Genomic DNA, 26,969 nt, shown 5'->3' on the forward strand with positions numbered 1-26,969 from the left:
TGCAGGGTGTCTAGTAGGGCATCAGCTTCTCGAACAAACTCCCCTTGGGCCCTACAACCTAGGGAAACCCTAGATACAGACCTTGTTGTGTTCTGCAGTCAGCCCTAGGGTTTCTTCACAGCAGCCAAGATAGGAGAGAGAGAGAGAAAAAAAGAATAGAGAAGAGGAGAAAAGAGGCGACTGTAACCAGTCAGATGGATTAGTGCTTTGATACCATGTTTGCTGGAAAACAACAGCCAAAAAAGAAGAAGAAGAAGAGAAGAAGATCTGAGAATGGTGGCTTACTCACTTCAGCCAGCCCTACAATCTTATATAGATGTTTACAAAGTAATGTTACATGAATGGACTAGAATGCCTCTTATTAGTGATGGGACACCTAGACAAATAAAAAATTAAACAAGTTTAGGCCCAATAACTAAGAACTTAAGACACAAATATGACTAACATAAACACTAAATCAGCCGAACCAACAATAGAATTAATGCTTTGGATGGTGAGTCGGTTAAGGATGTCGGAAGATATCAGAGGCTGGTAGGGTGACTACTATATTTATGTATGACATGTCTAAACCTCTCCTATGTTGTTAGTGTTGTGAATCAGTATATGCATGCTCCTCGAATTTAGCACTGGGAAGTCATTGAGAGGATACTTGCATACCTGAAGAAGCATCCTGGCAGAGGGATTATTTTCTCAGACCATGAAAATTTAAAGCTGGAGTCCTATACAGATACAAATTGGGCAGGCTGCTTAAATGACAGGAGATCTACATCAGGGGTATGCACCTTTGTGGGAGGAAACTTGGTCTCATGGAAGAGTAAAAAGCAGTCAGTTATGGCTAGATCAAGTGCAGAGGCTGAATATAGGTCTATGGCTCATGGTGTTTCAGAACTATTTTGGGTGAGATCTCTATTGAATGAGATTGGAATAAAAGCTAAGGAGCCCATGATGTTATATTGTGACAACTAAGCTGCAATTAATATTGCCCACAATCCAATTCAGCATGATAGGACTAAACACATTGAGGTTGATAGGCACTTAATAAGAGAAAGGGTGACAATTGGAGGAGTCTGCTTGCCTTATGTCTCCTCTGAAATACAATTGGCCGATGTCTTCACCAAAGGGGTTGCAAAGAATAAGCTTGATTACAATCTATGCAAGTTGTGAATGTGTGACATTTACTCCCAAATTGAGGGGGAGTGTTGAGGTTTTAGACAAATCGTGTAGTCTATAGTGGTAGTTTTTGATTATTTATTGTTTAGATAGGAAGTGGGGACCACATCACTCTTGTTGGGTCCTTTTTGAGCGGTTATTTTAATTGTTTTATGCTGTTTTATGTGTTAGCTGCCCTATAAGGGCATATTTGTCTTTGTACCCTTTATTATTTTCAAACTATAAATAATAGTGAAGAGGGCGGCCAGCATTATCTTCCTTTTCTCCTTTCTTCTCTTCTTCTTCAAGAAATATTCTTTTCTTTTATAGATTTTTTATTTCAGCACCTTTCTACTCTTGGGAAGACTGAATACTTAATTTATTTACTTCTGTCTTAGCAGAAGTCTTCGGAATTGCAGTTTGAAAGGGGCTGTTCCAGATCTCAGCAGTGTACCACACCTTCATTATTTGTAAGTTGCTTTAGTATCACAAAACTATTTTGGGGCAAGTATCAATTTTCAGAGACTGAAGCAGCTTTTATATTTTTAATGTAATTTAGAATTTCTATTCTGTCCTATGCTGATGAATATGCTGACTTTCTAATGGGCTTATGTTAGAGATCTTAGCTGGAACGAGCTTACTGGATCAATACCATCAAATAAGTTCTCCAATAATGTCACCAATATGTATGTAAACTTAAAAATGCTGACTTAATGCAGCTCTAACTGAAAATATCCTTGTTGGGTTGGTCAAGGATCATGACCAATATCTTCTTAAAATTTCATTCATGCTTCATATTATTGGTCAACTTGATAAAAAAAATCCATTCTATCAATAATTGTCTTTTGCAGTTATCTGTCTCACAATCGTCTTAATGGGTCTATCCCTGAAAATTTTTCCAATCTTCCTCAGCTCCAAAGATTGTAAGAACCTGCCCACATTTTAGTCCCATTTCTCTAATCCCTATTTTCTCTCTATTTATGGAATTCTACTTCTAATTTCACCAAATGAGAATATAGTCATTTTTTCACTACAGGTCACTTGAGAACAATTTTTTGAGTGGGTCTGTTCCTTCTACCATGTGGCAGAATATGACCTTCAGTGCAACTGCAAAACTTATGCTGTAAGACCTCAAGGCAGAAGAATATTTCCGTATGATTTGTTATTGCATTTTTTCCCAAGTTTATATTAAGAATCCCTCAGAGGGTTATATTTTCTGGTTTCCTTTACGTTTGAGATAAATAACTTGACTTTTCTGGATTCCTTGCATATGTTAATTGATTTCTATTCTGAGTTGATAAGTCTTTTGATCTTCATTTTGTTTTTGCTCTATGCCTTTGGATCTACAGGGATCTGAGAAATAATTCACTTTCAAACATTTTGGGCGATCTTAATCCTCCTAAAAATGTCAGCCTAAGGTACTTTTCTCTTCATCTACCTTAATTTGCAGGTATTGTTGATTCTTGCATATTCATTTTCTTTTTTCTACGTAAAAATAAAATTTGAATCAATCATGCAGCAAATTTATAGGAAGATCTCACATTCCTTACAGTTAACAGTACTGCAAATTATGCATGCAGAGTGCCTCCCTCATGAACTGATATTTAATGAGGACCATGCTCATGCACATTTTGAGTAGCCAATGTGAGGGCTCCATCTCATTGATTGGCTTATCATGAGGTCTTTAGACTGTCACACATCTAGTGCTTATTAAGCAGCCCCACAACAATCCTTGATAGATAATGACTCATCTTCATAGTCATTTGACCTCATGATGAACAATATGATCAGTAGAGAACTTCCCATCTACCTGGTGGACCTCGCCCACCATTACTTCAACATCCTTGTCTTTTCATCTCTGTTGATTCTCTTCCCTTCAGTTTTTTATCAGTAAAGCCACCCTCTACCTCAACAGCCTCATCCTCTTCTTGTCTAGAGGGAGGAAAAGTTTGGTATTTGCATACTGAAATACCAAGAACTTCACCTCCATCCCCCACGTAAGATTGAAATTGAATAGAAGAGGACAAATCCTCACCAGAAAGAATGATTACCAAGATGGTTGTTAACTTGTTACATGTTTTCATATAGATGTATATAGGTTAGGGTTGTGGTTGTGACTTTTCTGTACCTTTTTCTCCTGTGGCCTGCCTCCTCTTCTCTTTCTCTGTTCTTTTGCTTTTTCCGAATATTCAACTCCTTGGCCCTGATAATACCTTCCATTACGGCCAAAATTTCAGCCCTCAAGGAATCACCAACAACAATTGGTCCTGAGAAAAATGCTAAAATTCTTCCTTCATAATTCCTAAAGACCCCTTCAATGCCTGAGGGACCAGGGTTTCCTTCACTACTACCATCAAAATTCAGCATACTGAAACCAAGAACTGGCAAGGACCAAGACCATCTGATGACAGAAGCATGAGGAGCTGAGCTTGCCATCTCCTTCCACTTCCTACACAAGTCATTTGCAGATACATCCTCAAAAAGGAACAACTTTTAGGGAAATTTTTTTTCTGGGCTAAATTGTAAAAAGGAATATTCTTATAAATCTAAAAAGGGTGGCTGGGGGTCTTCCTGGCTGTTGTAATACACTTTTTAAGTATTGACTGAATTTTACAGTTGCTGATAAAAAATGTTATGAAATAAGTTAAGCTTCAGTAGTGTGGACTCCAAAATTCAAAAGACTGTTGCTAGATAGAGAGGTGGAGTGTATTCAACTGCTGTCCAAACTACAAGAAGTTGAGATCAACACTGGCAGACCAGATGAAAGATGGTGGAAGGAATTTATGAGTGGCAGGTTTATAGTGAGGTCTTTTTATAAAGCCTTGTAAGAAATCAGGTTGAAATATCAGTGGTGGAGGCTTTTGCATGGCTGGTATCTTTGAATAGCATTCTTGTGCAAAATCAGATGGATAGCAAGTGTGTTTTCTGTGAATCAAAGGAAGAAGATGTGCGTCATCTATGTTTTATTGCACATTTTCACAATTTCTTTGGGGCTTCTTCTTTTGGTTATTTAACTTAGAGATGTGGATCCCATGTTTGCCTAGTGAGATTTTCGCATGCTGGCCTTCTTTGCAAGGAAGTAAAAAGGCAAAAATTTTCTGAAGCTGTGTTCCTTTTGCAGTATGTTGGGAGCTATGGTAAGAAAGAAATAGGAGAATCTTTGAAGGAAAAACAAGCAACAGGATGAAGATCTTTTTAATGGTTGGTTCAAAATTGCTGAACTGGATTTTGATCCTTCCATAATTCAGAGATGTGTCAAAAGATTCATTTGGAGTTTGGGTGTCCCTTGAAATGGGTGGTGGGCATGGTTATTTTAATGTTTTGTAGTGATGTATAAGGCTGATTTCTGGTTAGCATTTTGGGGGGGGGGGGGGCGGTGATCTGTTGTCACTGTTTTGATTTACCTTTACTTTTATTTCAATATTTTTTTAGTTACTACCAAAAAAATATAAATGATGTTCAAATTTCAAAATACTTTGTCATACAATTGCTATATTTCATGGGTAATAATGGTCATTACATTCCTCAATCAATTATATTCTACCTTCTTTGATATATCTATATATGATCGGCAAGAGTTGTCTTATGCTTTAAGTTGACCTTTGTAGTCCAAACAAATATGATTTCTTCAGACTGGATTCTTAATTAATGGAAAACTACTTTCCCTAAGTTCTTCCTTTAAATTTTCCATGTTTCTTCCTTTTTCCATTGAAATTAGCTTGATTGCCTTCACTACATTGATGGTTCAGGCTTCAAGGGAATCCTGTCTGCAACAATGTGAACAAACAAAATGTGATCCAGTTCTGTGAATCTGAAGCTATAAGTGATGAGACACCTGGAAGGTCAAACAATATGACAGACACTTGTCAAATTTACTCATGCCCTGGAGATGATTTCTATGAATATGTTCCAGCATCTCCTGTGCCATGTTTTTGTGCAGCACCTATTGTAGTTAGATATCGTCTGAAAAGCCCTAGCTTCTCTTATTTTCCTCCATATTTGGACCTTTTCAAGGATTATCTGGCCAATAGTCTCAATTTGGACCTTTATCAGATATCAATTGATTCATTAATTTGGCAACAAGGTCCTAGGCTAGAGATGCTTTTAAAGTTTTTCCCTATGGTTTACGGTAATTCACACAAGTTTAATACAAGTGACGTTCTACGAATTAGAGGCATATTCACAACATGGAAATTTCCTGGTAGTGACTTGTTTGGACCATATGAACTGCTCAACTTCATCCTCACAGGACCTTATTCAAATGGTATGTCGTATGTTCTCAAGACTATCTTTTTTGAGTTTAACTTTTTTCTAAAACTATACACCTTGTTTGTAAATTGACTTACTATGTTATTTCTCAAGAGTCAAATGTACCAACTTACCAGTTATTTTCTATAAGAAAGATAGAAGCCACAAATTGTTGCCATCAACCACAATGATAGTTATGATTGATCATGGGTCTTCACACCCATTCAAATTCTGTATTCATCCTTCTGTGATTACACATCTACATTTATTTAACATTACCAAATTGATAGTTATGATTGATCTTACTGTTACAGTGAATCTTGGGTCTCGTGAATCTAGGATAAGCAAGGGAGCATTGGCTGCCATTGTGTTAGGGTCCACTGCTTGTGCAATCATGATAACTGCAGTTATTGCAATGCTTGTTGCAAAAAGAAAAATTAGACACCATTACAGGATGTCAAGCAAGAATCTGTGTGAGCCCCCTTTGTACTACAAATTAAATTGATGGTTATAGTAAAATATTTAATACATTGACTTTTATGGGTGTGAAAGTCTTTAATGTTGTTTTTTTCAGCATCAAAAATTACAGTCAAAATGGATGGTGTCAAATTCTTCACATTTAAAGAAATGCAACTAGCCACAGGCAATTTCAGTATCTCAAGTGAAGTTGGCCAAGGAGGGTATGGAAAGGTCTACAAAGGCATTCTAGCAGACAACACAACTGTAGCCATAAAACGTGCAGAAAGAGGTTCCTTACAGGGTCAAAAAGAATTCTTGACAGAGATAGAATTGTTGTCAAGGTTGCATCACCGAAACCTTGTTTCATTGATTGGATATTGTGATGAACAAGAGGAACAGGTATGATGTATGTTATTTATGAACTATTAGATGCTTAACTTCTTTTTCCCCTGGCCTGTATATTAGTTTGGACTGGACGTGATTACATTTCATGATCTTGAATTTTTGCATGGATAGTCAAATAATTTTTCTGATAATGTGGATCTTGTTAGAGCAAAACGGCAGGACAATATTTGTCTAGCCAACCCCAAATAGTTGGGATTAAGACTGGGTTGAGTTTGGTATTATCAAACAATCTTTAAAATGACACAAAAATCAAGCACAACACACATTTTGGCACCTCAGGTTCTTGCCATAAAGAGTGAGAAACATAAAACATTCTCTCTTATGCTTTCAGTCAAGGTCTAAGTGATTGACTTATAACTTTGAATATTAGCTCCTTTGTGTTGCACGTCGTAAGGAATCATTCATTAATATTATACATGAAAAATAAGCTGCATTTCATTTTCTAAAAAAATGATATGGAGGTATTTTGCATTAAAAAAAAGAGTACAATTTAGTACAAGCTTTACCATTTCAACCCACTAAATAAATGACTTAACTCTATTGAGACAACTGCCTCCCTATCAACTAAGCCACACCGCATGAGCTGTCACTTTTTACTTCTGCCCTTCCTATCTCTCACTTCCACGCTACCAAACTTCCTTTTCACTTCCATCTTTTCCTCCAAGGAAAGCCCTTTCCCTTTCTCCACCTTCTTCTGAATCTTCCTCTAGCTGTCTCTGGTCTCATGGCATTGCAATGAAATAACTCACTGCCTTCCTTTGGCAATTCTTCATCCACTATCCTTGACACATTGTCAGCCACTGGTATGGCACTCCATCCTCACTCCAACTAACTCTCTCCCTCTCACACAGAGCACAAAAAAATCTTAAATGGAAAACCCAGGTCCCAGACTCAAATGAAAATACACAACCAAATTATTTGATCTGATCTAGATATTATACAGTAGAAGATCAAGACTGTAATCAGTCTCGAATCCTAATAGGTTTTAGGTTTACAAAACAGAAGAAAAGTGAGAGAAAGGAGAAGGAATAGAAGAGAAACAGGAGAACACAAGGGGTTGAAAGGAGGGACAGATTCTAACAGATCTGCCACCGCCACTCTCTTATTATTTATGGGTTATGTTCAGTACATAATGGAAAGGACAGATCTGCCCTTAGTACTTACATGATAAATAAAGTAAATAAAAACTGAAATAAATAACAACTGAATTAACAAGCTGACCCAAACTGACACTACTATAACTGAAACAAATAACTACACATGCTGTCCTACGAACACAGTGGGGACCACTGCTGTGGGGCCCACATCAGTGTTCTCTACACTCCCCCTCAAGTTGGGAGTAGATATCTATCATTCCCAACTTGGATAGGTCGTCTCTAACTTCTTCCTTGGTATAGCCTTGGTGAGGATATCCGCGAGCTACATATTAGATGTGATGTATGGAAGACACACTTCTTGTGATGTGACCCTCTCTTGCACAAAATGTCGATCAACTTCGATATGTTTAGTTCTGTCATGCTGCACTGGGTTGTGGGCTATATTAATAACTGCCTGATTATCACAATACAACATTAAGGGCTTTTCATAGTCAATACCCAACTCTTCAAGTAGTGGCCTCAGCCATAAGATTTTAGCCACTCCGTTAGCCATTGACCTGTATTCCGCTTCAGCATTGGAGCGGGAAACAACCCCCTGCTTCTTACTCCTCCAAGAGACAAGGTTACCTCCCACAAGGGCACAATACCCAGAGGTAGGCCTTCTGTCATCAACACTCCCAGCCCAATTGGCATCTGTATAGACCTCCACCCTCATGTGATTATTGTTCTTGAGCAGTATACCTCTACCCGGGCATCTCTTCAAGTATGCTAATATTCTCTCTGCCGCAAGAAGATGAGAAGTTCTAGGGGAGTGCATGTACTGGCTAACAACACTAACTGCATAGCTGATATCTGGCCGAGTGAGGCAGAGATATAGGAGCTTTCCAACCAACCGTTGGAACATAACTTTGTCTTCAAGAGGCTCCCCGCCCTCTGCACTAATCTTGTGATTTTGTTCAATGGGGGTATCAGCCGGCTTAACACCCAACTTTCCAGTTTCTGCCAACAGATCTAGAACATATTTTCTCTGAGAGATAAAAATCCCCTGCTTGGATCTAGCAACCTCAATACCCAAAAAGTACCGTAGTGCACCAAGATCTTTCACCTCAAACTCTTGATGAAGAAGCTGTTTGAGGGACTCAATCTCATGGTTGTCATTTCCTGTCACCACAATATCATCAACATATACTGCAAGTAGTGTCAGAGAGGACTCCACCCTCTAGGTGACTGCTTCAAACCATACAATGCCTTGTTCAGTCGACAAACCTTCTTACCTGTCTCTGTATCATAGAATCCAGGAGGCAACTGCATGTAGACCTCTTCCTGTAAGTCTCCATTCAGAAAGACATTTTTAACATCCATCTGGAACAAGGGCCAAGAATGATTTGCTGCAAGGGATAACAAAACTCAGATGGTGGTCATCTTGGCTACTGGGGCAAAGGTCTCCAAGTAGTCTATACCATAAGTCTGAGTGAACCCCTTTGCGACCAGCCGGGCTTTGTACCTTTCAATAGAGCCATCAGCATTATGCTTCACAGTGAACACCTATCTGCATCCCACCGGTTTCTTTCCTTTTGGTGGGTCAACCAGTGCCCAAGTATTATTCTTCAATAGGGCATCCATTTTGATTTGCATTGCATCTTTCCATTCTGGAACTGATAAAGCTTTTTGCATAGTTCTTGGAATAGGGACATCGGCAATGGAAGTGAGATAGGACTGGTAAGATGGAGATAGACGATCATAGGATAAGAACTGTGAGATGTTGTGAGCTGTAGAAGCAGTGCAATGTCGTTTCCCTTTGCGAATGGCAATAGATCAAGGTCATCCACAAGAGGGGAAGTGGCAACAGTGGGAGGTGTCTTAGTAGGCTCTGGATCTGGAGCCGCAGAAGGAACTGGAGCTTGCCAGAACTGCCGATGACTAGGATCAACCTGCCTGCATCACCTGTGATAGACTCTCAACTCCTGCTCCCCCTGACCACCCTCACCACTACAACCTTCATTACCCAATGGAATAGGTAAAGGAACAGCCCCACTTTCACTCAAACTGCTCTCCCCCTGAGGAAAGAAACTCAAAACAGCCCCACTCTCACTGCTCTCCCCCTGAGGAGAAACCCTAGGATAATAGGGTGTCTCATCAAAGAATGTGACATCCATGGAAACAAACCTTTTCCCTGAAACCGGATCATAGCAGCAATAACCCTTTTGAGTTTGTGCATAACCGAGGAAAATGCATTTGGAGGCCTTAGGTTCAAACTTTTTATGATGAGGCCCGAGAAGCTGAACGAAACAGGTACAACCAAAGGTTTTAAGGGGAACAATGAACAACTCCTCGTCTGGGTATAGAAGGGAAAAAGGGATTTTCATATCAAGAACCCGGGAAGGAACTCGATTAATGAGATAAACTGCTGTGAGGATAGCATCACCCCAGAAGCGAATAGGTACATTGGAGGTAAACATAATGCTTCTATCCACCTCCAAGATATGCCTGTTCTTCCTTTCGGCAATGCCGTTCTGCTGTGGTGTATAAGGGCAAGTGCTCTGGTGAATAACTCCATGGCTAAGAAGGTAGGAGGTCAATGGCTGAGCAAAGTATTCCTTTGCATTATCAGATCTAAGGACTTTGATTTTGGCCCCAAACTGAGTGAGAATCATCTGATGGAAGTTTTGGGTCAGAGCAGGAACCTCATCCTGAGAACGCATAAGATAGACCCAAGAAAAGCGGGTATGGTCATCAACAAATAGTAGAAAATATCTGTACCCACCCATAGAAGAGATATGATATGGCCCCCAAACATCAGTATGCACAATATCAAAAGAGGAATTACTCCTTTTATTACTTAAAGAATAAGAGGTTCTACAATGTTTGGCAAACTCACAACTCTCACACCTCAACTTTGATAACTCAACAGACTCAAATAAAGCAGGAAACAGACTCTTCAAAGACTTAAAAGACAAATGACCTAATCGGTTATGCCAAAGCATAACCGGACTCACAGATTGGGAAACAAAAGACTTCTTATCCACTGACTCCTCTCGACGAGAACTCTCCCCAAGCAGATAGATCTCGTTCGTCTCACGGCCAGTCCCAATCACCTTCCTCGTCTTGAAATCCTGAAAAACACATCAGTCAGGGAAAAAGGTTACTGAACAGTTCATGTGCTTGGTAATACTACTAACTGAAAGCAAGTTAGTATCAAGCTTAGGAACATGCAAGACAGAAGATAAAGAGATAGTATCCGATAGCTTGATGTCCCCCTTCGCCATAAATGGGAACAAGAGAGTCATCAGCAATGGATACTCTATCTCGGCCAGAGGACAAGTGATAAGAAGTGAACAATGATGGCAAGCTAGTCATATGGTCGGATGCACCTGAATCTATTACCCAGTAGTGGTCAGTATTACCTGGAGCTGAAGCATGGTAAGCTGAGGCTCGAGTACCTGAATGTGCAAATGCAGATGTGGCAGGAGCTGATGGTGATTGAGATGGTTGAGCTGAACTCCCAACTTCCTTTTCCAACTGTATGAGGGCAGCCCGAACAACGGCTAAAGTCTTTAGGGATGTGCTTGATGAGGATGCTGAATCAGTGTTCACGGCCACATGAGCATTACCCTTCTTATTTCTTAGTTTTGCTGGGACCAAGTGAGGATGTAGCTTCCAACAAGTATCTTTTGTGTGCTTGGGTTTCTTGCAATGTTCACATACTAGATCCCGTTTATCTTCCTTCTTCCGGTCCCTTTCTAGATCACCCCCTGGCTTAGGTTTAATAGCTGTCAAGGCTGGGAAAGGGGGCTGAGGCTGCATCATGACTTTCCTCCTGGTCTCTTCACTATGCACCAGGGAGTATGCTTGAGAAAGGGTCACACTATCTCTTGTCAATATCTGTTGTCGCACAATGTCATATTCTGAAATCAAAACAGCTAGAAACTCAAATACCCTATTCGTCTTGACTTGCTTTCTGTGAGTCTGTGCATCTTTGGGACTCTCCCTCTCAAGGGTCTCTAGATGGTCAATCTCATGCCACAAGGATTTCAAGGTAGAGAAGTAGACAGAAACTGGCTTCTCTCCTTGTTTAAGGTTGTTCAATTCACACTTCAGTTCATAGGCTCTGGCAACATTAAGGGGTTGGGAATAGGTTTCTTTCACAACATCCCATATCTCTTTGGCTGTCTTTGCCCACAAGTAATTTCGGCTTATATGCGGCTGCATAGAATTACACAGCCATGCCATAACCAAATAGTTCTCTTGAACCCACATGGTGTATTTTGGGTCCTCCTTGGAAGGTTCTTTCACATCTCCCAAGAGGTAACCTAGTTTTCCCCTTCCTCCAATAGCCATCATGGCTGATTGAGCCCACTCCAAGTAATTTTACCCATCAAATCTCATAGTTGTAATTTGAAACCCGATTTCAAATACACTACCATAACTGTTGTTTCCAAAACTACTTTCTCCCTGACCCTTAAACTCCATCTTTGATCAAGAATCAGTGGCTACAAACTGTTATAACTACTATACCAGAAAACCGAGTAAAATCAAGCAGGTCTAAAATCTGATCTGAAACCAACACAAATCTGACCTGAAATCTGATCTGAAACCAACCCAAATCTGATCTGAAATCAATCGCCTATCACAGTATATGCAAGAAATCAACTCAAATCTGATCTGAAATCAATCGGCATGCACAGTACCAGGCGTCCTGTCAATCTGAGATGCTACTTTCTGAAATCACTACTGTGGGGCCGACTGTTGTGAGAGCAAAATTAGGGTTTCAACTGTAGGTCTGAAATAAGTGCTCAGCTGCACTCTCCAAGCAGTCCGCACAAGTGGGACTTGTCATAGGGTCAATATGAAACCCTAAAACTGATCACCTCTGGGGGGGGGGGTTCGGCCCAACAGTCAAACCCTAGAAACAAACTTAAAACAGTTCGGCCTCTCCTTCTAGATAGGTCCAACCTATCTCGACTGATTGTAGTCTCTGAAACTCAATAAAAAAAAGCCTTCCAGGGTTACCTGAACCCTAACCTTCGCTGCTTCTTCCTGATTACCAATTCTCTGCAAGCCACGGCAAGTCCCCAACTGCTGCAAACCTCTCCTAGTAATCTCCAAGATTCAGCCGCCGAATACTTCTTCATAAGCTTCCAGCCCTAGCTAGTCCTCATGTGGTCGGCTGGACTAGACACACATGAGAAGCCCTAGATAAGCTCTGATACCAAGTAGAAGATCAAGACTGTAATCAGTCTTGAATCCTAATAGGTTTTAGGTTTACAAAACAGAAGAAAAGTGAGAGAAAGGAGAAGGAATAGAAGAGAAACAGGAGAACACAAGGGGTTGAAAGGAGGGACAGATTCTAACAGATCTGCTGCCGCCACTCTCTTATTATTTATGGGTTATGTTCAGTACATAATGGAAAGGACAGATCTGCCCTTAGTACTTACACGATAAATAAAGTAAATAAAAACTGAAATAAATAACAACTGAATTAACAAACTGACCCAAACTGACACTACTCTATAACTGAAACAAATAACTACACATGCTGTCCTACGAACACAGTGGGGACCACTGCTGTGGGGCCCACATCAATGTTCTCTACATATACCAATGCAGATATATCCAATTTCGACTTCAACAGTGTGGGGAGAGCAGAATATATTGGTTGCTCTCACCCAGATTAGATTTCTCTAGTTTTTATACCTGTTGTTTCTGTTACGGGTTGGCTTTCTTATTTGAGAGATTCCCTTCGGCTTTCATGGTTGTTGTTGTTGGTAAGTAGTAGTAGTAGTAATAATGGGGAAGTTGATTAGTGTTGTCAGTTGTTTATGTTTATGTATTGTTTATGTTTATGTATTCAGGTTTAGTACCATAAGGGTACTGTTGTAATTTCCTCTTTGATTACATTGTTCGGCTGTACTAGTATAAATAATATTAGATCATTCTTTCGCCCTCTAAGTTCAATAGGGGCTTTCAGTCCTCTTGGCACTCCTCTCCTCTCTCCCTCTCTTCTCTCCTCTGTTGACAGACTCTCCCCCTGTTGACAATGTCCTTCCTGAGAGGAATCATAAAAAGGAGAAAGTTCATCAAAGGTAACGTCCATAGAGACATGTCTGGTGCCAGTCTTTGGATCAAAACAACAATAACCCTTTTGTGTGGGGGAGTAACCGAGGAAGATGCATTTGTGGGCTTTGGGTTCAAACTTCTGTCTCTACACACTTGGAATGTGAACATAACAGGTACAACCAAACACACGAAGAGGAATTGGGAAGAGATCCTTATCTGGATGAAGAAGACTGAAGGGGGATTTAAACCCTAAAACCCTGGATGGCATACGGTTTATGAGATAGGTAGCAGTAAGTACAGCATCACCCAAAAATCTTGTGGGAACATGTGAGGCAAATAAAAGGCTCCTTGCAATTTCAACAATATGTCTATTTTTTCTCTCAGCAACTCCATTTTGTTCAGGGGTTCTAACACAGGAGCTTTGGTGAATAACCCCCATGTCAGAGAGATACAAGGATAAGCTCTTCTCAAAATACTCTTTTGCATTGTCAGATCTGAAAACCTTAATTTTGGTACCAAATTGAGTCAAAACAAGCTCATGAAATTGCCTCACAAGTCTCGGGACTTCGTCTCGGGATTTCATTAAGTATATCCAAGTGAATCTAGAAAAGTCATCAATGAACAGGATAAAGTATTTGTAGCCCCCCATAGAGGATAAGTGGTAAGGCCCCCACACATCAGAGTGTACAATATGAAAAAGAAAAGAGGATCTTTTATTGCTCACAGGGTAATTTTTTCTACAATGCTTTGATAACTGACATGACTCACAATTGAGACTGGACACACTGACTCCCTTAAACAGTTTGGGAAGCAAATGACTTAAAGCAGAAAAAGGTAAATGACCCAACCGACAATGACTCAACATAATTTGACTGACTGACTCTGAAGAAGTAGAACCAAAAGCAGCATTCTTGGGATGATCAAAGCATTGGCCAGGGGTGTCGAGCAAGTATATTCCATTCGCTTCATGGCCACTCCCAATCACCTTCCGAGACTTCAGGTCCTGAAACACACAGTGAGAAGGGAAAAAGGTTACACAACAATTCAATGACTTGGTCAAGCTACTTACAGATAACAAGTTGGTATTTAGCTTAGGTACATGAAGAGTGGAAGATAAAAGTAAAGAGCCTGTAGGCTTGACAGTTCCCTTGCCAGAAATGGGGGCAAGAGAACCATCAGCTAAGGTGATTTTGTCACGACTAGGAAGCAAATCATATGACACAAACAAAGTGGAAAGGTTGGTCATGTGATCAGAAGCACCTGAGTCAATGATCCAAGGGGTCTTGGGATTACCTGAGGTAGATGCATGGTTAGCAGAAGCCCTTATACCTGAGTGAGCAAATGTAGAGGTGGCTGGACTTCCAGAAGGGTTGGATGATGAAGTTACACCTTCAAGCTGGATGATCATCCTTCCAAACTTCTCATAATCAGCTTTCATGGCTTCCAATTGTGCACTTGCAGACTCAAACTCTGTATCTGTACTTGTGGCTGTATGTGCACTTCCTGTCTTTCTACTGTCATTCTTCTTCTGGAATCGGATTGGGACAAGACTGGGATGCAATTTCCAGCACTTGTCCTAAGTGTGTTTTGGCTTCTTGCAATATTCACACACCACCTCCTTCTTTCCTGTGCCACTGGGGGCTCCTGTAACCCCTTTGGGTTTGATTCCCATATTTGCAAAATGATCATTGATACTGACCCCTTGAACCTGCACTTGCCTCCTGCTTTCTTCACTGCTGACCAAAGCATATGCTTGAGACAATGAAACATCTTCCTTGGACAAGATGTTTTGCTTTGTAATGTCATATTCAGAATTCAGCCCTGTCAAGAACTCAAAGACCCTATTCCTTTCAACCAATTTTCTATATGTTTCAGCATCCTTAGGGGTATCCCATGTCACGGCCTCTATCAAATCAATCTCTTTCCATATAGATTTTAGGGCTGAGAAGTATGCTGCAAGTGACTTCTCCCCCTGTCTTAGATTCTTCACATCACTTCTCAGTTTGTAAGCTCTGGCAACATTCAACTTCTGGGAGTAAGTTTCTGCAACACTATCCCAGATTTCTTTAGCCGAGTTCATCCACAGATAATGCTGACTAATTTGTGGCTGCATTGAGTTCACAAGCCACCCAATCACTGTGTAGTTTTCTTGTACCCATCTCTCATAAGATGGATCATCCTCTGGAGGAGCCTTTTTGCTCCTAGAAATAAAACCCCATTTTCCTTTGCTACAAATGTGGATTTTCACTGATTGTGACCAAGCCAAGTAGTTGGTCCCATCAAGCTTAACTGTGGTTACAGCCAGCATAGAATCAGTTGGGGTTCCCAAAATCTGTCCATATTCAGCAGCATTCTTGTTTTCAAGGCTTGAGAAATCCATCATGTAAAGGCTCCAATTAGGATTTTAATAGGTTTCTCAAGGTACTGGGGTCTTGATGAGTTTAGTTTGAGCTGAATAGGCAACAACAACTAGCTCACAGAATCAGTTCAGACTTGATAACTGTGACAGTCCAGTTTGGTGGTAGTTTTTTTTTTTACTGTTTCACCCTTTTAAAGGACACCCAACAAACCTCCAATCACAAGGTATTTCAGGTTCTCAACAGCCGTTGTCCCAAAGAGAAGAAAACAGGGCCACAGTCCTTAAGAGACCTTTCGTCGAACACTCAGTGTGCAGTAGTTAACAGCCTACTGTTAACTAGAAGAAACCACTTCAAGGTGTTCAATATAGGTCCAAGAAGAGGCTGGGATGAAGATGAGACTAGTGCCACTTAGTTTTAGATCAGTTTCAGCAGCTCGGCAGTCCAATAATCAGCCGAATAGCACTTCCAAAACAACCCAGAAAAACAGTCCAGCAACAGTGGGCCGAATGTATGTGGGCTTTGAATGCTTTAATAGTCCTCCCAAACAACAAAAAATAACTCAGCAAAGGACTGAGAAAAGACTTACAGCAAGAGAGTCTCTGGTTTGAACTATAAACCAGGCCGAACACTTGTTCTCTGAGATAACTTCGAAAGTCCTTTTCTCTGATTTCAAATCAGGCCAAACAACTTGCTCTCTGATTCTTCCTGGTCACCGAACCCTTCTCCAAGTGTATAGAAACTTGGGCACCCTCCAATGACCTCCAAGAACCAGGCGGATGACTGTAAACTTTCAGCCCTAGAACCTCCTCATGTAGTTGGCTGAACTAGAACCACATGAGGGACACGCCAAGCAATGGCCCGCTCTGATACCAAGTTGAAAAACAGCCCACTTGATGAATGGAACTGCTTGAGATTAGATGCAAACCAGAAAATGAACAAACAAGAGAGGAAGAGAAGAGAGAGCTTGCGGCAATGAGTGTTAGAGAGTAAGAGGTTCGAACATAACCCTTCTCTAACACTCTAAACATCTTATTAATAAGTTAATCTTTGACAAATTACAGAGAGGCCCTTGAGTGAGCAGGAAAATACAAAAACAGAATATTACAGAGTATGGGCCCAGAATAAGGCCCACAACAGAGAGAAACATAACATAACATGAAATGATAGTCTATGGGCCATTCGGCCCATCTTCTCTACATATACCTTTCTATGACTCGCCCAGACATTGCATATGATGTTGGTGTTCTCAGTCGATTCATGCATGCTCCTAGGTCTTCTCATCTTGAAACAGCAGAGAGAATCCTCCGATATTTGAAGAAGTATCCGGGTACTAGTTTGTTGTTTCAAAAGCACGGACATTTGAAAGTTGAAGTTTATACAGATGCAGATTGGGTTGGATCCCAAAGTGACAAAAAGTCTACTAGTGGCTACTGCACATTTATAGGAGGGAACCTTGTTACATGGGGAAGTAAAAAGCAAAATGTGGTAGCTAGATCCAGTGCTGAAGCTGAATATCGTGCTATGGCCCACGGGGTTGCTGAAGGCATGTGGATAAAGAATTTGTTGGGGGAATTGGGCTTCCCAGTGACCAAACCTATAACTCTATTTTGTGATAACAAAGCAGCTATAAGCATTGCTGCCAATCCGGTGCTACATGATAGAACAAAACACATCGAAGTTGACAAGCATTTTATCAGAGAGAAAGTTATCACAGGCGAAGTGTGTACCCCCTATGTCACTTCTGAGAACCAGCTTGCAGACATCTTTACAAAGGGTTTAAACCTTTCCAGACATCATGATCTCTGTGACAAGTTGGGCATGATTGATATCTATGCTCCAACTTGAGGGGGAGTGTTGTCAGTTGTTTATGTTTATGTATTCAGGTTTCGTACCATAAGGGTACTGTTGTAATTTCCTCTTTGATTACATTGTTCGGCTGTACTAGTATAAATAATAATAGATCATTCTTTCACCCTCTAAGTTCAATAGGGGCTTTCAGTCCTCTCGGCACTCCTCTCCTCTCTCCTTCTCTTCTCTCCTCTTGTCTCTTGTCTCTCACTTGCCTCTCGCTCTTGCTCAACAATTAGCATAGCCAAATTTAAATTTCATGTTTATTTGCATTGAGCTATCCACAAGCTTTGCTTTGTTGCTTCACTGGGGTTTTATATCAGAAAGACAAAGCCATTTATTTATTGTTTTGTGCATTTCTTTTGATAAAAAAATGGCTCTCCAGAATTTCATACATTATTACTGATCTGGTGAGAGTAAAAGAAATAATCTGTGATCTTTTATCACAATACTACTCTTTAATGTTGATGATGGTGATACACTAAGCTTAGTACCTTAGTTTATGGTATTTATCTTTGTCTTTCCCAATGCAATATGAGCATGGTGAGCTTTTGTTCAAAAATTTTAGGTTTCCTAAGCATGCCTCTATACTACATATATGTACTTGGATGGGTGCTGTTTTTATGTACTAAATTAAATAAGTGTAGAATGACTGAAAGTTCTGATGCCTTAAAGATTCTTTTGGCTTCTATTGGAGGGGAAACTTATTCATCTGCCAGTGTCATTGGTGTATGTGCAGATGTTGATTTATGAATTCATGCCTAATGGGACACTTAGAGATTGGCTTTGTGGTAACTCCTTTTACATCCATTCCATGTTTTTTCTACATTATTCGTACCATCTAATCCCTGCCACCATACTTCTGTTTGTTGATGCATCATTACTAGAAGATCTGTTTCTTGATGCTTTAGTCTAGAATAATTTTATATGATATAAATTAATTATGATGACAATAAGATTTTAAGACATATTTAGGGTTGTAAATGGATTGAATAAAATCAGATATAGGTAGATCCAAATTTGGTTAATTTATATTCGAAATTGAATTGGACCATATCCACCGGATATCTAGTGGGTTCGAATCAAATTCAGATTATAATTGGATATTAAATTGCATAAATGAATTAGACTAAAAACAATCAAAATATGGTGTCATGTGCATGAAGGATGGTGATTCAACTAGTCACTAATTAATTGTGAGGTGGTTCATTCTCTTTGGCAATACTTCCTTGATATGATGTTTGGTGCTAGTTTCTATTGGGCTCCTTCCAATAGTGTGGCAAGCTCCTTTAATCATTGGCCTTCTTGCAATATGGGTTCAAGTGGTAAAACCTTTTGCAAGAGAATTTTTTACAAGAAGTTTGCTAGGATGAATAAAAGAAAGGTTTGGTGCTCAAAAAGGTGATCCTCTTTACTGATATTCTGTTATTTATAGGCCTTACATCACATGGGCAGGCTCTCAATTGTAACTAACTTGCTGGCGTGGTCCCCTCACATAGGTCTTTGGATAAGGCTGCATGGGTATCATGCTGGTGGGCCGATGGGTGGTGCTGGGCCTAGCCGTTTGCCTATTAACTCCCCCCCTCCTTGAAACTGACCTTGTCCTCGAGGTTGATGTGGGGAAATTCTTGCTGAAGGCGAGCATATTCCTCCCAAGTTGCTTCTTCTTCAGGCAGGTTGCTCCACACAACCAAAGCTGCTTCTATGTAGTACTGTACCTTGCGAACCCAATGGAAATCAATCAACTTGTTGGGCTCTATGATCATAATTCCTTCCTCAGAGAAAGCTGGAAGAGTGGCATGAGATTTCTCTATGTTGCCAATGTGTTTTTCATGAGTAGGGATATATGAAAAACTGGGTGGAGCTTGGAAGAGGCTTGCAGTTTGAGCTTGTAGGCGATTATGTCGACTCTTTCTAGGATCTTGAAGGGACCTCAGTACTTAGGTGCCAATTTCTGCCAAGCACGTTTAGCCACCGTAGTCTGTTGATAAGGGTGCAGCTTCAAGTAATCCATGTCACCTAACTGGAATTCCAATGGTCGATGTTTGTGATCATAGGTAGCCTTCATAACCTGTTGAGCTCTTTGTAATTTTCTTTTAAATTCTTGTAAGATTAAGTCTCTGCTAGAGAGGTATTCATCCACTGCAGCCATTGATGTAGAACCTGATTCGAAGGGGAGAATACTGGGAGGGTCCCTCCTGTACAAAGCCCTGAACGGTGTCATACCCGTGGTCACATGGTAAGTGGAGTTGTACCATACCTCAGCCCACGGTAACCATTTCAGCCACTGTTTTGGTCTCTGTCCAGCGAAGCACCTCCGGTAAGTTTCAATGCATCTGTTAACGACTTCCGTTTGCCCGTCGGACTGGGGGTGATAGCAGGTGGAATGTGCGAAGTGGGTTCCCTGAATTTTAAAATATTCCTGGCAAAACTTTCCCATGAATAGAGGATCCCGATCGGAGACAATGGACTTTGGTGTCCCATGCAACTTGGTAATGTTTCTAACAAACAAGTCTGTGCCGCTATGAATGGGTGAGACAGAGTAGCAAAATGGGCATATTTGCTTAGCCTGTCCACCACCACCATTATTACAGTCTTGCCTTGTGAGGGCGGCAGTCCTATGATGAAGTCCATGGTGAGATCCTCCCAGACTTCATCAGGTATCTTGAGAGGTTGAAGAAGTCCGGCAGGTTGCTGAGTGTTGTATTTCTGCTGCTGACAAGTTGGACAGGTGGCCACAAAGTGTTGGACCTGTTTCCTAATCCCTTTCCAGTAGTAATGAGTTGCAATGTGCCGGTAAGTTCTCAATACTCCTGAGTGGCCGACTTTCGGGGACAAGTGAAAAAGCTGCAGGAGATCCTTCAGATGTGGGGATTCTGGTGGTAGGACTAACATCCCCTTATAGTATAAGGAGCCCTTTACCGAGTAACTGGGCATTTGGGTCGGATCCTCAGCCCATTTCTTCTTGATGTTCTCTAGTTCTGGATTGACCAAAGCCTCTTGTTTAAGGGCCTCCAATAATAGATAAGCCGGTCTGATTTCAACCATCACCTGTAACTCATCTTGCCTTGACAGGGCGTCTACTACCCGGTTGGAAGCCCCAGTTTTGCATTCTATTATGTAATCAAACCCAAATAATTTTGTGATGAGGCAAAAAAAGAAGAAAAAAAGAAAAAAAAAAAGAAATGTGTGAATGTATTCTGTTTTTCATGTTTTTTGTAGTGGGATCCCAAATTGTTGTCTTTGGGTAGCTTTGTTGACAGTTTAGGACCAGGGGTATTTTCGTTATTTTATAAGTTAGGTTTTTGGTCAGGGGCAGTTGGGTGCATTTCTGTTGGGTCTTTTTGTAACAAAAGTTATCTTTTAGGTGTTCATTTGAAGTTAGTTTTGTTCCTAAGGAGTTGTTGGTGAGAGGGAAACATTCTACGGGCTTATGTGTAAATATTTTAACTAGCTTGTCCAGCAAGCCAGTGAGTCTTATAAAAGGGAAGGGGGTTGTTTCTGTAGAGGTCTTTTGGTTCTTTCTCTTGTTTGAGCTGTAGCTCAGCCGCAGCTAGGGTTTTCAAGCATTGGGAGCTTGGGTTTTGAGGAGTCGACCCATTTTGGCACCTTCCAATCTCGACATCACTGCGTGTCCGTGTGGGAGGCCAGCTTGCTGCCATTGTTACTGTAGTGGAACTGTTCCAAGAGGAGTTTTACTTCAGGTTCAGGTCTGAAACCCATAAAAATCCAACTTATTTTGTTGTTTTCAGCTTGGTATTTCTTGTGCTTATTGCTGTATACCTGAGGTACTGCGTGTAACTTGTCTTACTGTCCACATCATTTTGATACCCATTTTTGCTGTTCTTCTGTGAGGATGCGCTGTTCCAACAAGTATTTAAGGCTTTGCTGATATGTTCAGATAGTGAAGCGCCGACCGAGGAGATAGTGTTGCCATGTGAGAACCGCTAAGACCACATCCATCAGTTCCTTAACATAGGTGGACTGATTTTTGGCTCGAGGGGGGAGATCCTTACTGAAATAAGCTAATGGCTTGCATCGGGACTGTAGAGACCACTGATGTGGTCCCCACCTATTGTACTCGTAGGTCTACAGTCAGTGTTAGTCATTAGTTGATAGTTAGTAGTTATTTCAGTCTTACTACAATTAGTAGTTTGAGTCTTATAAGTCTTTTATTATTTTTAATTCTGCCATGTAAGCATAAGGGTATTTCAGCCCTTGTATCTCTATTTAAGAATTAATATAAATAGTAAAGAGGGGGGCGGCAGATTATGCATTCTCTCCCTTCTAAATCTCTCCTTTGAATCCTTGCTCTCCCCTTCTTCTTTTCTCCCTTCCCTCTCTCTTCTCTTCTCAGTTTTCTTATTAATTACACTCTATCTTTGACTTATTAGTAGTCTTATTTGACTACATGGTATCAGAGCCAACCTAGGGATTCTTGCGATAGCCTAACATGGCCGGCTGCATAAGAATTTCCTAGGACTGGAAGTTTTCAGCAAATTAAGACCATCGGCTGAGTCTTGGAGATTGTTGGCAGTGTGCGGGTAGCATTGGAGGATGTCCAGCAATCAGGAAGAGTCTAACGAAAGAAAGAACCTTGAAGATTAGGGTTCAGATTTGTTTTGAAGGTGGCGGCTAGAGTTCCACTGAAGTAAGTTTTTTTTTTTTAAGGTTGATTTATTAAGAGTATTCTTTCTTGTTTTCAAAGAGGTGTGGCTGAGAGATCTCAATAAAAAAGATCACTCTTTCTTGTTTTTTAGAGGTGCAACTGAGGGATCTCCCTTCTTGGATTGCCTTTTGTGTTTGACCTATTGAAAGATCAGTTTTTCTGTTGATTTTAAAAAATGTGGCCGAAGAGATCTTACCCTAGACTGGTTGATTTTGGTCTGACCTTGGTGTTTCTTGACCTACGACTGGTTCTAAGGTATAAGACCTTGAATCCTAGACTTCGACCAATTCTGGAACAGCAGTTTTTTAGTTTCAGTCTTACAGACCAAGGTGTCTTTATTCTTGAAAGAACATCAGAGCAGTTTTTTGTTCTGGGTTGTTTGACCTTTACCAAAGTAGGTTCGGTTGTAGCAGTTTCTGGGAGGGATTACCCTTCCTCAGTGATAAAAGAGTGTTTTTTACCCTTACCTTAACAAAGAATGGAGTTTAAAGGCCAAGGGAAAGTTTTTTGGGAATTGGTGGTGCCGGTAGTATGTCTGAAAGTAGCTTTCAGATTACCACTGTTAAGTTTGATGGATCAAACTACTCGGAGTGAGGCCAATCAGCTATGATGGCAATTGGGGGCAGAGGAAAACTAAGTTATTTACTAGGGGATGTGAAGGAACCAGCCAAGGAGGACCAAGTATATGCCAAATGGGTTCAGGAAAGCTATTTGGTTATGACATGGCTGTGCAACACCATGCAGCCACATATCAGCCGAAATTATTTATGGGCAAAAACGACTAAGGAAATCTGGGATATCATGAAAGAGACTTACTCCCAACCCCTTAATGTTGCTGGGGCCTAGGAGATGAAATGTAAAGTAAATAACCTTAAACAAGGAGAGAAATCAGTCTCGGTTTATTTTTGAGTCTTCAAATACTTGTGGCACGAGATTGATCATTTAGAAACAATTGAGTGGGAAAGTCAGAAGGATGCACAAACCTACAGAAAGCAGGTTGAAACTAATAGGGTGTTTGAGTTGCTAGTTGGTCTAAATTATGAGTATGATATTTTGAGACAGCAACTTCTAACAAGAGAAAGTGCGACCTTATGTCAAGCTTACTCTCTAGTGCACAGTGAAGAGAGTAGAAAGAAGGTTACGTTGCAGCATCAGCCCCTTGAATCAGCCTTGACAGCATCTAAACCCAATTTTGGGGGTGATAAGGAGAGAGATGAAGGAAGACAAGAGGGACTTAATATGTGAACATTGCAAGAAACCAAAGCATACCAAAGAAACATGTTGGAAGTTACATCCTCATCTAATTCCAACAAAACTCATAAATAAGAAAGGGAAAGCTAATATCGCTTCATCAGGCACAAAAGCAGCACCACTTGACACACTAGTTGCTATTCGAGCTGCTTTGACCCAGTTGGAAAGTGAGGTTGGAAATTCGACATCATCATCTCAGCCACCAATAACAACACCAGCTCCTCCCATTTCAGCCTTTGCTCACTCAGGTACACGGGCCTCAGCTTATCATGCTTCAACTCTAGGTAATACTGAGCATTGTTGGGTAATAGACTCAAGTGCATCTGATCGTATGACTGGCTTATCCTCACTAGTTGCTACCTATCATTTGTCTTCTGATAGAAACAAGGTGTCTATCTTTTAGATCTTTAAAAAGCTTGTTTCCTAATTTATTTGAGTCTATTTAGATTTCCAGTTTAAAGTGTGAAAGTTGTGAGCTTACAAAGCACTGTAGAACAACCTATCCATTAAGTAATAAGAGAAGTAGTATTCCTTTTGACATTGTGCATACCGATGTTTGGGGACCTTATCACATCACTGCTAGGGGGGTACAGATATTTCTTACTATTTGTTGATGACTACACCCAGTTTTCTTGGGTTTATTTGATGCAATCTCGAGATGAGGTTTCTGCCTTGACCCGTATCTTTCATCAAATGATTTTAACCCAGTTTGAGGTAAAAATCAAAATTTTCAGATCCGACAATGCGAAAGAGTACTTTAAAACATCCCTAGCCTCATATTTCCTTGACCATGGGATTATCCATCAGAGTACCTGCCCTCATACCCCTCAGTCGAACGGGTTGGCTGAGAGAAAGAATAGGCACATATTGGAGGTGGCTAGAAGTCTCATGTTTAACTCCAATGTGCCAATACATTTTTTGGGAGATGCTATTCTCACAGCTATTTATCTCATCAACTAAATTCCTTCACGGGTTCTTGACATGAAACCTCCATTCACCCTTTTGTATCCTGATAAAGGGTTGTTCTTTGTTCCCCTTAAAACCTTTGGATGTACTTGCTTTGTTTAGACTCTTGATCCTCACCGGTCCAAATTTGATCCTAAAGCCTCAAAATGTATTTTCCTTAGTTATGCACAAGCTCAAAAGGGATATTGCTGCTATGAACCAAGTTCAGGGAAGAGATTTGTCTCTATGGATGTCACTTTCTTTGAGAATGTACCTTATTATCCTAAGGTTTCTTCTCAGGGGGAGACTAGTGAGGTTGGAATTAACACATCTGAAGTTCCTTTACCAGTTCCATTGAGTGAAAAGGGATGTAATGGGGAAGGCTATCAAAAATGTCAGAATTTGAGAGTTTATCACAAACGGTGGAGACAGGCTGATTTCGGTCATTAGCAGTCCAGGCCAGTCCCAATTCCTTCTATAGATCCAGATCCAGGTACTATAGCTCCTTCATCTCCTGTTACAGATGAGCCCCCAGTGTTGAGCCTTCACCATCTTCTATTGAAACCTCACCTCCATTGGATGATTTGGACCTCCCAATTGCAATCCGTAAAGGGAAACGCCGTTGCACCTCATCCACAATTCACTGTATCTCACAGTTCTTGTCATATGATCATTTATCTCCTTCCTTGCATCTATTGCTGATATTCCCATTTCCAAAACAGTTCAAGAAGCCCTGTCAGTTCCAGAGTGGAAGGATGCGATGATGGTAGAAATGGATGCCCTTCTGAGAAATAATACATGGGAGCTAGTTGATCAACCTAAGGGGAAAGGGTGGTTAAACTGAACTTTGATAATGCTGATGGTTCCATTGAAAGGTATAAGGCCCGGCTAGTTGCAAAGGGATTTACTCAGACTTATGGTATAGATTACTTGGAGACTTTTGCACCAGTAGCAAAGATGACCACTATCAGAGTCCTATTACCTCTTGCAACCAGTTACTCTTAGCCCTTGTTCCAAATGGATGTGAAAAATGCCTTCCTCAATGGAGATTTGCAAGAAGAAGTTTACATGTAGTTGCCTCCTGGTTTTATAGTACAGAGACAAGAAAGAAGATTTGCCAGCTAAATAAAGCCTTGTATGGACTAAAACAGTCCCCTAGAGCTTGGTTTGATAGATTTAGACAAGCCCTTGAAAAGTTTAGCTATGTCCAGGCTCAATCAGATCACACTTTGTTTATTAAGAAAGTGAATTCTTCCCTAACTCTGCTTGCTATATATGTGGGTGATATAGTAGTAACAGGAAGCGACAACAATGAGATTGAGTCTCTTAAGCAACTCATTCATCAAGAGTTTGAGGTAAAAGATCTAGGAGAGCTATGATATTTCTTGGGTATTGAGGTAGCTCAATCCAAGTATGGGATCCTTGTTTCCTAAAGGAAGTATGTTCTTGACTTGTTGGAGGAAACAGGAAAATTGGATGTTAAGCCTGCTGACACACCTATTGAACAGAATCACGGGATCAATGCGGAAGGTGGAGAGCCACTTGAAGATAAATCTATCTTCCAACGGTTAGTTGGAAAACTTCTCTATCTTTGTCTCACACGACCAGACATCAGCTATGCAGTCAGTCTTGTTAGGTAGTATATGCACTCTCCTAGAACCACCCATCTACTTATTGTTGACAGGATATTGGCATATCTGAAGAGGTGTCTAGGCAAAGGTGTACTATTTAAGGATAATAATCACATGAAAATAGAAGTTTATACAAATGCTGATTGGGTTGGGTGTGTTGATGATAGAAGGTCTACCTCTGGATATTGTGCTTTTGTAGGAGGTAATCTTGCTTCTTGGAGGAGTAAGAAACAAAATGTCGTTTCTCGTTCCAGTGCTGAAGCTGAATATCAGTTCATGGCAAATGGTTTGGCTGAAATACTGTGGTTGAAATCACTGTTTGAAGAGTTGGGTATTGTCTATGAGAAACCCCTGTTAGAATGTTAGAGTGATGCTCGGCTAATAAGAGTTCTTATTAGCCCATTCTTATGTTTAACTTATCTTGTAACTGGGCCTGTGTTAATGGGCCTAATCCTGTTTAATGATTTAAGTCATCTGGGTGTCCCATCACTAATCAGGGGCATCCCAGTAATTTCTTGTACCTTGTACTATATTCATCTATAAATAAAGGACTGGTCGACTGGATAGTACAGTTCAACATTCTCTTCAATTCTGTGGTTTTCTCTTCCTTGCTACTTCGAGTATAGCTCTTCAGATTACAACCCCTAATGTTGTACTATGACAATCATGCTGCTATTAATATAGCCCATAACCAGTACAACATGACAAACTAAGCATATTGAAGTGGATCGACATTTTATTAGGGAAAGGGTTGCATCTTAAGAAGTTTGCCTTCCATATATCACCTCCAACATGTAGCTTGCCGATCTTCTCACCAAGGCAGTTTCAAAGAAGAAGTTAGAAGCAGATC

At 40.6% G+C, this 26,969-nt stretch overlaps 1 protein-coding gene across 5 annotated transcripts in view; it reads left to right on the forward strand.

Annotated features, from left to right (window-relative positions):
• The window catches only part of LOC148853215 (putative LRR receptor-like serine/threonine-protein kinase At1g06840), a 132,173-nt gene that overhangs the window by 78,588 nt on the left and 26,616 nt on the right, over positions 1–26,969 (forward strand). For 4 of the 5 annotated variants that reach the window (XM_088947574.1, XM_088947576.1, XM_088947577.1 and 1 more), the window contains 9 exons: positions 1,551–1,619; positions 1,767–1,835; positions 2,001–2,072; positions 2,186–2,272; positions 2,499–2,567; positions 4,899–5,413; positions 5,712–5,870; positions 5,972–6,255; positions 18,363–18,414. In XM_088947574.1, coding sequence (XP_088803700.1) covers positions 1,551–1,619; positions 1,767–1,835; positions 2,001–2,072; positions 2,186–2,272; positions 2,499–2,567; positions 4,899–5,413; positions 5,712–5,870; positions 5,972–6,255; positions 18,363–18,414 — 1,376 coding nt within the window. The remainder of the gene's footprint in view (positions 1–1,550; positions 1,620–1,766; positions 1,836–2,000; positions 2,073–2,185; positions 2,273–2,498; positions 2,568–4,898; positions 5,414–5,711; positions 5,871–5,971; positions 6,256–18,362; positions 18,415–26,969) is intronic. The other variant, XM_088947575.1, reaches the window with a different exon arrangement.

The sequence above is a fragment of the Nelumbo lutea genome, chromosome 5 (genome assembly GCF_056320005.1).
Source record: "Nelumbo lutea isolate HS-2025 chromosome 5, American lotus-T2T, whole genome shotgun sequence".
Taxonomy (NCBI): domain Eukaryota; kingdom Viridiplantae; phylum Streptophyta; class Magnoliopsida; order Proteales; family Nelumbonaceae; genus Nelumbo; species Nelumbo lutea.